A 9,486-nucleotide genomic window follows, 5' to 3' on the forward strand; every position below is an offset into this window, starting at 1 on the left:
GGGAGAGGTTTCCCGCGGCAGGGGCCTCATCTCACAGCTGGGCTCTGAGAGGGGACAGCAGGTGCCAGCAGACCCGGGAAGCCCGTGCTGATGGTGACCAGGCCCCCACTGTCTGGCTCCCCCTAACGGCCGCCGCCAACACCACTGGGTGGCTACTGTGTCGGCCCCGACAGCCCCGCACCCCAGGATGTGGGCACTGCCGCTGTCCCCAGCCAGGTGAGGAAATGGAGGCTCAGACAGGGACGGGACTACCAAGGTCGCGACTGGCCCACGGCCGAGCTGGGCATGGAGCCCAGTTCTGAGGGCTCACGTGTGGCTGAAGTGGGTGGCAGGGAAGGGTCCATGCCCCGAGTCAGGGGCTTGGCTCAGCACTGCCAGGCTGTCACCCAAATCCCGCCCTTCCCGAGCCTCGGCTTCCTCATCTTGACAATCGAGGGAAGGGGGTGGCTGGTCATCTTGGACCCACCCCCCGCCCAGGGCAACTTCCCAGGGAAGCTCACAGCTTGCGAGACAGCTGCCCCGCCAGCCCCTGCCCCAAAGCCGCTTCAGCTCTGCAGCGCCCCGGCCTCTGCATGTCCCCTGACAGCACGAAGTGCCTCTGTGTGGGCGGCTGACCCTGGCGGACCCCGCTGCCCTGACACGCAGTGTCACCGCCCTGCACTTCCAGGCAGCCCAGACCCTGTCCAACAGCTGCTGGTGGAGGACTCTCACCCCCAGCTCGGCTGGTGGCGGCAGATACAGTAGCACCGTTGTCCCCCCAACTGCTCAAGAGTTAGGGGAGCCCAGAAACTTCGAGACACACAGCAAGTGTATCTGAAAGCAACCTCAGTCCAGGTGGTAGTCGGGGCACCCGGCCAACCCCTGGAGTCAGGACGTTTGGCGCCAAATCCAACACCTGGCTTGGCTCCAGGCACCTCTAGCCTGGGGGATCGAATGGGGTAGGTGGGAACAGGTGGGCCACATGGGGCCTCCTCATACTCGCCCCGACACTGCCCCGCCCCAAACCAGCACCCAACACTCAGGACCTGACGTGGCCACCTCCCAGAGCCGTGCGTCTCGGTCCTGAAAGGGGCCGCTGGCGGATTTCACAGCAGAACCTTTTCTTGGAGCCCAGTATGTCAAACACAGCGAAGTGCAGCTTTTCTCATGGGGGCAGAGGGGTGGCCTATACGGTCGGACCCCCTACTGCCCTCTCCCCAAGCTCCATGGCTATCCCTAAGCAGTTCTGCAAAGCACAGCTCAGGAACCAAACCTCTCACTTTACACCCAAGGGAACCTGCGAGGGCAAGCTCTGTGGCGAGGCCTCCAGCGTGACAAGGACCCACTGTGCGCTGCCCCCATTAGTGGCCAGCACCCAGTGTCACAGTCAACCAGCACCAACTAGGGAGACAGAGGACACCACACCTCTCAGCTCACGTGTGCACACACACATACACATGCGTGCACAGGCATGCAGACATGGGGTGGAGGGCACCTGGGCCCCTCAGGGCCGGCCCGGCCTCGGGGATGGAGGCTGTTCTGGCCAGTGCACCTCTGGTCGGTAGACCCTCTGCCACGAGGCTGTCTCTGCCCTGCGGGGGGGTGACTTCTGGGCCCCCATACTCCACAGATGCAGGTGACAGGTCAGCTGGGCGAGGGCCCCTGGAGACTGGGGGAAGCAGCCTGTGTGCCCAGTTCTGGGCCTGGCTGGAGCAGCCGCCCCAGCCTCACCCACCACCTCGCTGTCAGTGGTGGGAGAATCTGGGCCAGCCGAGGGGCAGAGGCTGGGGGCCTCCTGCTGGGCTCCCATAGGTGCCTCAGACAGAGCAGGGCCGCCCCGGGCACGGGAGACGGGGGCTGGCGGCTGCAGGCAAATGCTTCACCCATGTGCTGGACATCCGCCTTCCCCCCATGCTCAGTTCCAGGAGAACAGGCCGCCAGGGGCTCCACCCGGCTTAGCCGTGCAGCCCCCATGTCTGTGGCAGCCCCGAGGGTGCTGTCGTGATCACGCACAGGGCAGCAGAGGGCCACGTCCGACTCTGGGTTGAGTGATCACAGGGTGAGTGCCCTGCCATGGTCATTGGCCAGGCTCGGGCCAGAGCCGATCCCACAGGCAGCTTCCCTAGGTGGTCCCCAATAAAGGGGGCAGGTGGGGCCCACCACGCAGACCCCTCCACCCCACACTCACTGTGCAGATGTGGAGCAGGGAGAACAGCATCCTTCCCCGCCCTGGCCCGTGAACTCACCTGGAGAGAAACCACCTGGGAGCGAGAGGGCAGGAGTGACAAGTGCTGGCATCCTCTGCTGTGGGCGCCGGTGTGGGAGGAGCCTGACGTCGAGGAGCCCTTGCCAAGGTCCACACTGGGGAGGTGACAGCCTCACCTCGGGGACCCACTGCTGCAGCCCAAGGGGGGTGTGATCACCCAGCCAACGTTCAGAAAGATGAGGCATCCACGGCCGGCAGAGCTTGGGAAACATTCCCCGGCAGGCATGGGGCACCGAGCCAGGCGGGCTTGCCAGGGTTGGAAAGACTGAGCCTGCGTTCTAAGGAGCAAGCGGACTGTGGCGCCAGGGCCAGGGCTTGAGAAGGCTTGCCCAGCCGCGTGCCCCCTCCTGCACACCCCCCTAGGAAGCAGGGCGGCCCCCTGCCCGGCTCAGCCTCTCGCAGGCTCCAGAGCAGAACTTCGCACCTCACTATGACGGGGAAGAGTAAGCGCTGGCTTCACAGGTACCTGTGACTCCTGCCCACGGGGGCAGTCCCGCTAGCCAGGCAGGTGTGAGCGATGTGGACATCCACCCACCCCAAGTCCTCTCCAGAAGCCAGCCCCACAAAGGCAGGCCTGTTAGGGTTAGTGAGGGTGGGCAGCGATGCCTCCAAGAGACTCGCAAGTCCATGCCCACGATTCCTAGTTAACAACGCTGCCACTCTCCCCCGAAGGGCAGCCTGGCTGTCGTCTTATCAGGCCACATTGTTTGTGTTGGGGCTTTCATCAGCGCAGTCACTGCCCCCTCCTTCACCACCAGGGTCCCCAGTGGAATCCCAGGGTCAGGAATGTGCAGCAATCAGGTGCGCGGTGGCAAGTACACGCACGGGCCTACATAAAGCAGGGAGAACCCGTGAGCCACACTTCCTGGACAAGGACCCACAGAAGCTCGCCCAGCCCCGGAGCCCAGGGACCCACCAGCCCTCCTGGGAGCAGGCCCGGCCACACGGTGAGCACAGCCGCCCTGTGCTCAGTAGGAGCCCCAGCTTGGGCCCTTGTCCAGTCAGGAGCTGGGCACAGGCAGGCAGAGGGTACCTGGAACCATGGGCAGGGAAGGCCCAGAGAGGCGGAAACCAACACTTTGTTTTGCTGACAGCTCCAGCAGCAGAGATGGGCCACAGCTACCCTGCCAGGGCCACTGCCTTCTGCCCTGGGTGTTTCCTGCTGTTTCCTGGACATTGGAGCCTGAAGCCCTGACTCGTGCTGGGGCCCCATCTTCAGTGGCAAATGCTCCCAGTTTCCTGAAGGGGTCCATGGCCCCCCAGAAGGGGAGAAAGGCCACTACTTGCTCTGCACCAAGATGTCACCTTTCTAGAGACCCAGAGGCGCCCCCAGGTGGACTTAGCCAGCAGGATGGAAAGGTCCCCGTCCACAGAGCAGTCGGCAAAGTGCTCTCTATGGGGAGAAGGGCAAGGGCTCACCCCTGCAGAAAACCGTCTCCGGGAAGCCCCCACTCTGCCCAGGCCCTGATGGATAGGCTTCCCTGGCAGTAGGCAGGAAGTCACTCCAGCCCCTGGGGGCCTAGAGAAGCTTAGGAGAACTGGATTTGGGTAGAAAAGGGGGGCGCTTTCCTTTTTTTTTTGAGACAGAGTCTTGCTCTGTTGCCCGGCTAGAGTGCAGTGGCATCATCATAGCTCACTGCAGCTTCCAGCTCCTGGGCTCAAGCGATCCTGCTGCCTCAGCCGCCAAAGTAGCTGGGACTACAGGTGTGCCACCGCGCTTGGCTACTTTTTAAATTTTTTGTAGAGATGGAGTCTCACTCTTGCTCAGGCTGGTCCCGAATTCCTGGGCTCAAGTGATCCTCCTGCTTTAGCCTCACAGAGTGCTGGGACTACAGGCATGCGCCACCACGCACGGCTTCATCATTTTTTTTTTTTTAAGCTTTCTGGCTGAGCTCACCTCTCTGAAATGTTTTCGAAGGAGCCTTTTTCTGGAAAGGGCTCTGGGGACTTCTGTCCCGTCTTGTGCAGAGCTGGCGTTCTCCATTCTATCCTCGGTTCCACTCCGCAGAGAACGAGCCAGCTCCGACTCACCACTGGTCATTACCAAAGAGGCTTCCTTTGCAAGGGAAGGGAGCAACTGTTGCTAGGGCAGGGGCGTTCTGGAAGTTCTGTTTCAGACCTCCCCGACCGTCACGTGTGGTATAGGGCAGCAGGTCAGGGCTTGCATTCCACCTGGGCTTGAACCCCAGCTCTGTCACTTTAAGCCATGAGATCTTGGACAAGTCACCCCACCTGTCTGAGCGTGATGCCCCTCTGTGAAATGGGGCTGAAGTAACACCTCCCGTAGGAGGGCTGAGAGGCCCGTATCTGACACGTGTGAAACGCATCTCCCATAGGCTTGGTGCACCAGGAAGCCATCTGGCCATTGGAATGGTGAATCCAGAGCCTCCTCTTTCTAGCTGTGTGGCCTGGGCGCAATCTCAGCCTTTTCAACAGTTTTTCTGCCTGAAAAAGTACCTATGAAGCAGGACTAACAGTACCTATGAAGCAGGTTTATTGCAAAGATGAAATACAGCCAGCCGTGTGTGCATAAATCTCTTAGCTTGGAGCCTGGCACATCGCCAGTGCTCCCCAGGGGTTGCCCATGCTCCCCCACATTCCCACGCTCCTCCCCAGGTTGGGGTCCAAGTTAGGCCAGGACCACCAAATCCGTTTCCTGCTTTCAGGAGCAATTAATTTCCATGTTAAAGAGACATTAGCAGGGTGTCCCAGCTAAACAGCTTAGCTAAACCCATTTATTATCAAGGGAGATTGATGCTTTTAACTTTCTACCCTATGGCTCTGAGATGATACGACCCAAGGACCAATAATTATAAATGAAAAATGAACCCACATCGCTTGGCTCTCCCGGGGCCGCCTGGGCATGGCTCTGCCATCCAGCAGTGGTGGCATCACAGTGCTCAGCTGCCAAGGCAGTCAGATCCAGGAACTGCAGGAGAGTGAGAACCAGCCTAATCGGTTCAATCAGCTCCCGAGCCTGCTAATAAAATAAAGGCCTGGTCCCTGCCACTGCTTGGAAGCCGGGCTCCCCTCTGATGGCTGCGCGGGCCTGTGTCGTGTGTGGCATGTGGACAGACTGTAACTTCCTCTCTTTCCTGGGTCAGATGATAAGCCGTCACTCCCTGAACCTACCTCCTTCTCCTGCCGCTGGGCACCTGCTTTCCTCTACCAGACACAAGAGGACCCACAGACGCCCTGGGTAGCATCGGAGTCGGAGTGAACTGGGCCAGCCTGGCCGAGGGGCCCCATCCCCACTCCATGTGGGGCTCTTCTCGGTGGTCGAAAGATCCACGACCACAGGCCCTGCTTGTCGAGGCCAAGGGGCTGTGGACAATGGGCAGAGAGCATGCTGGCTTTAGGTTCCGCTTTGGGAGGCAGGACGAGGCGGCCAGTGTCCTGTTAGGGAACCTGGCTGAGGAGCTCAAGGGCTACAGCAGGAAGACAGGTGGCTTCCGCTTCCACTTTGGCCGGCAGTAAGGGCCAGGGCATCTTGGAAGGGGTTTCTTTGTGGACTCTCCCTCCATTTGTCTTCACTCCCACCTTCTCCTCCAGAGTCAAAGACCAAGGCACCGAGAAGATGTAGGCATTACAAGGCATAACCGGCGGTAGCACTGGTTAGGTGTTTGCTTCCTTTTGATTTCCAACTTTGCTAAAGCAAAAAACTAGGTGGTGTCAGAAAAGGAGGTGGCCAAAAGCGAGCTGTGTCTTGCTTATGAGGACAACGCTGCGGCTGTTCCAGCTCACCGAGAGCCCGTCAGTCTCAGGCCCCCCCCCTCGCCCCCTAGCAGCCCCTTGGCCCCAGTGGCGTGGACACGAGGCTGCAGTTGGACCATGAATATGAATGGGCAGAGCAAGGCAGTGGACTGAGTGACTACAGCGGGGTAATCAAAGTTTTGGCAGCCTCCACGGGGACGTCGGTAGCTGACATCCAAAGTACATCTGCGAATGAGCACATTCCACTGGGTGCAGAGCATGGTTCCGAAAGTTAAAAAGGAAAAAAGCATCTCGTTCTCCATCCTAGTAACACATGATCCCTCCGGCGAGAACCCTCTGCAGTGGTACGGAGAGCCCCTTCCAACAGCTGTCCTTCTCTGTGGTGCGGTGTTTGTCACACCAGGAGTCTCCAGAGAGAGGGACCAGGAAGGAATACATTGTTGCTATAGCAAGGCTGCATTTCAAATGTTCCAATATAAAGTGCTGTGTGTCTTTTGAAATAAAAGTTGTAACAACTGCAAAACCACAATGGAATGCCGGCCTCTTCCCCAAAGGTCCTCTGTGCCCGAGAACTCGGCTTTCTGGAGCTCTGAGCGCCTTCCCTTTGGGGAGCTAAGAGTCCTACTGCGTGTCCCCACACACCTCTCTCCCGGAGCCCCTCGACTGAAGGTTGGTCAAGGTACAGGGAAACACAGTACAGGGTGTTTTCCTCCTCCACTTGACTGCTCCTTCCCTGGTTTTCTCAGAACGAGGGGCATTCAGGAAACAACTTCTCCCAGGGAGAGCCCGCGCTCAGCCCAGAGCGGCCGCGGCCCCGGGTCCAGGCGGAGCATCCATTTCAAAGGCTGCTTTGGTGTCTCCTGCATCCATCCCGTGTCAGGCGCGGCAGTCGGGTGCTGCTCGCTCCCAGGCTGGCTTCCACTGCTGCGATGAGAACACACATCGATGTTGCTATGGCAACTTCTCCCCTCCTCCTCTCGTGCTGCAGCTTGCCCCTGTTCACAATTGAATAATTTTCCATTGAGCTGTCACAATTAATTGGTGGATTTTTATTAGCCTTTTAGAACCACACTGGGCTGGGCCCAGCTTGGCGCCTTGGAGTATTTCACAGTGTTTTCCATTCTATTAGCGACTTACATCCCCCAGAAGCAGCTCTCAATCCTCCGCAGCCGGAAAGCCACTTCATTAGGGGGTGACAGAACTGAGCCACAAAAGAACCAAGCTGACTGGGGAGCAGAAACAGGCGGTGCGAGGGGAAAGCAGCACGGGAGGCGGAGCGGCACCATGTTCGCAAGCTGCCTTCCCTGGGTGGTTGCAGGTGCCCTGCGTCTTGGCTGCCGTGACACGGAGACGACAGCGGCACCCGAGCGTGGGCCACACCACTCTTTCTGGCTCCACCATGGTCCGAGGAAGAGGCGACTCAGGGTGCCTCCTGCAAAGCATGTTGTCACCAGCAGCTAACATGACACTGACAGGAATGGACACATCCCCAGGATCCCTGCTCTAAGGCCGGCGCTGGCATTCACAGGATGGACAGACAGATCCTCTCAGCCCCAGGCGTGCTCATTCTCGGGGGCAGGGGCGCCCGTTCCACTTGGCTTGTTAAAGGCGAGAGAGGCGATAACCTCACTCCCCCTCAGCTCATCCACGAATATAAAGCAGCGGGAAAACATGCCCACTACGACCAGGTAAACACAACAGACGGAAGGCCACGGGCAGAGCAACCCCCCGGAGCAAGGTCCCAATTTCTACCTGCTCTGATAAAGGACCTGCCCCACGGTGACAGTTTTGAGAACCTGGAGGACAGCAGGGCTGAGCTATCCTGAGTACCTTCACACACGCTTCAGGTACACACTGGGCAGTTTCTAATTCAGCAGGATCAGATTAACCTTGATGGAGAAACCTGTGATAAAGGAGACGGGCGAGGGCCTCCGCAGGACTGGGTGTCCTGTCATCACGCTTTTATCGTTGAAAAAAATCATCAAGCTATTCTTTCCAGTTTGCTTGTACATTTGCGCCTAATAACCCTGAAATCCACAACCACCCAGCAGCTGAGGGCACTGATCCGTCAACTCAACTCCCACTGGACCCAGCCAACTTCCTCTTTGTCCCCTGCCCTGCTGCCACCCCACAGCCGCAGCCAAGGTCTTTGGAGCCTCTCATGCCACCCCAGTGCCCCCTCGGCCCCACTCTCTCCTCAACAGGGAAGATTACTCCTCTCCAGGTGAGTGAAGGTGAGACTCCAGAAGTATCTGTCATGGAAGCAGAGAGACCCAGCTCCCCTGAGCGATGCCAGCAGCTCCACCTGGCCTGGCAGCTGGGCCTCCCCCAGCCCAGAGCGCCCAAGCTGTTTGCATCTGTTTGTTGTATTCACTGAAGATAAAAGTTTTCATCTTGGTGTGTAGATGTAAAGGTATTTAGCATCAAAATGGATGGGAAATATTTGTCTGTAATTTCCCGTATGTTTGAAATATTAATAAAAATCTTTAAGGAAAACACCAATACAGGTTCCAGGGAGCAGCCAGCTACAAGGCAGCTGCTGTAGTGACCAAAAGGGACGTCACCTCATCCTAGCTTTGCTCCAGTGCCAAAGATGCTGCATGACAGATTTCATTAAAGACCCCAAACCCAACACAGTACTTTTCACCGCCCTGGGCAAGGAGCTGCTGCAATCTACAGTGCCCCTGGCCCTCGGGAATGCCGGCCCAGACCACACCTCGGAGCTTTCCCCGATTGCAGTAGTGACTTCAGCTGGAGCTGGGGGACCTGCCCAAGATTCAAGTGACCAGTGCTGAGGGCAGTGCTGACAGGGGGACACTGTGGACAGTCTGATCCTGCCCCATGTCTTCTGTACGAGACATTTAGAGATCGGTTCCCCAGAGCGCTCAGTTTAGGAATGCCGCCCATAAATTATCTCTGACGCCTGACAAGCTGGGCTAGCTGGAATTCTTGGCCCTGAGAAGCTGGGCTAGCTGGAATTCTTGGCTTCTCTTCCTATGTGCAGGGAGCAGCCTGGCCCTGGGGCACAGCTCTCTCTGCTGGTCATGCTGTGGCCGCCTGAACTGTCATAAACTAGCCTGCCATGGCAGGCATCAGCTGGCACGTACTGTGTGACCCTGGCCAAGCTGCACCCCATCGCCGAGCCTCCACTTCTTTACCTGACAGAGGAGGACAGTGACAGAAACTCCCTCATTAAAAAAAAAAAAAAAAAAAGGTGTGAAGGTTTCAGGTGGCGCCTCGGAGAGCATCTGCAGAGTAGCTGAAATGCTGTAATTTTAAGGAAACTTTCACTTTAGTATTCATATAACATGCACCAGAACGTGCATCAATTCTAAGTGTACAGTTCGAAGAAGCTTCACTGAGTGACACACCCACCAGCCCGCAGCACCCAGACTAAGACACAGACCTACCCCCGGCCCCCACCCTCCCCCACGACGCATTTCCCTGGCCGTCCCCGTGAGTGTCTGGCTTCTTCGGCCCACGCACGTCGTGCTGTGTGGAGATTCTCATTGTGCCATTTTGTGATC

The 9,486-nt window shown here is 58.2% G+C and overlaps 1 protein-coding gene across 1 annotated transcript; it reads left to right on the top strand.

Moving 5' to 3' along the window:
• Positions 1-5,383: 5,383 nt before the first annotated feature.
• QRFP (pyroglutamylated RFamide peptide) lies at positions 5,384-5,722 on the top strand (the record flags this gene model as incomplete). Its single annotated transcript, XM_012639646.1, has 1 exon — positions 5,384-5,722. A coding segment is annotated over one exon (339 nt), but the record flags the coding sequence as incomplete, so codon positions are not given.
• Positions 5,723-9,486: the final 3,764 nt, after the last annotated feature.

Source organism: Propithecus coquereli, unplaced genomic scaffold (assembly GCF_000956105.1).
Source record: "Propithecus coquereli isolate 6110/MARCELLA unplaced genomic scaffold, Pcoq_1.0 Scaffold142, whole genome shotgun sequence".
Classification (NCBI taxonomy): Eukaryota; Metazoa; Chordata; class Mammalia; order Primates; family Indriidae; genus Propithecus; species Propithecus coquereli.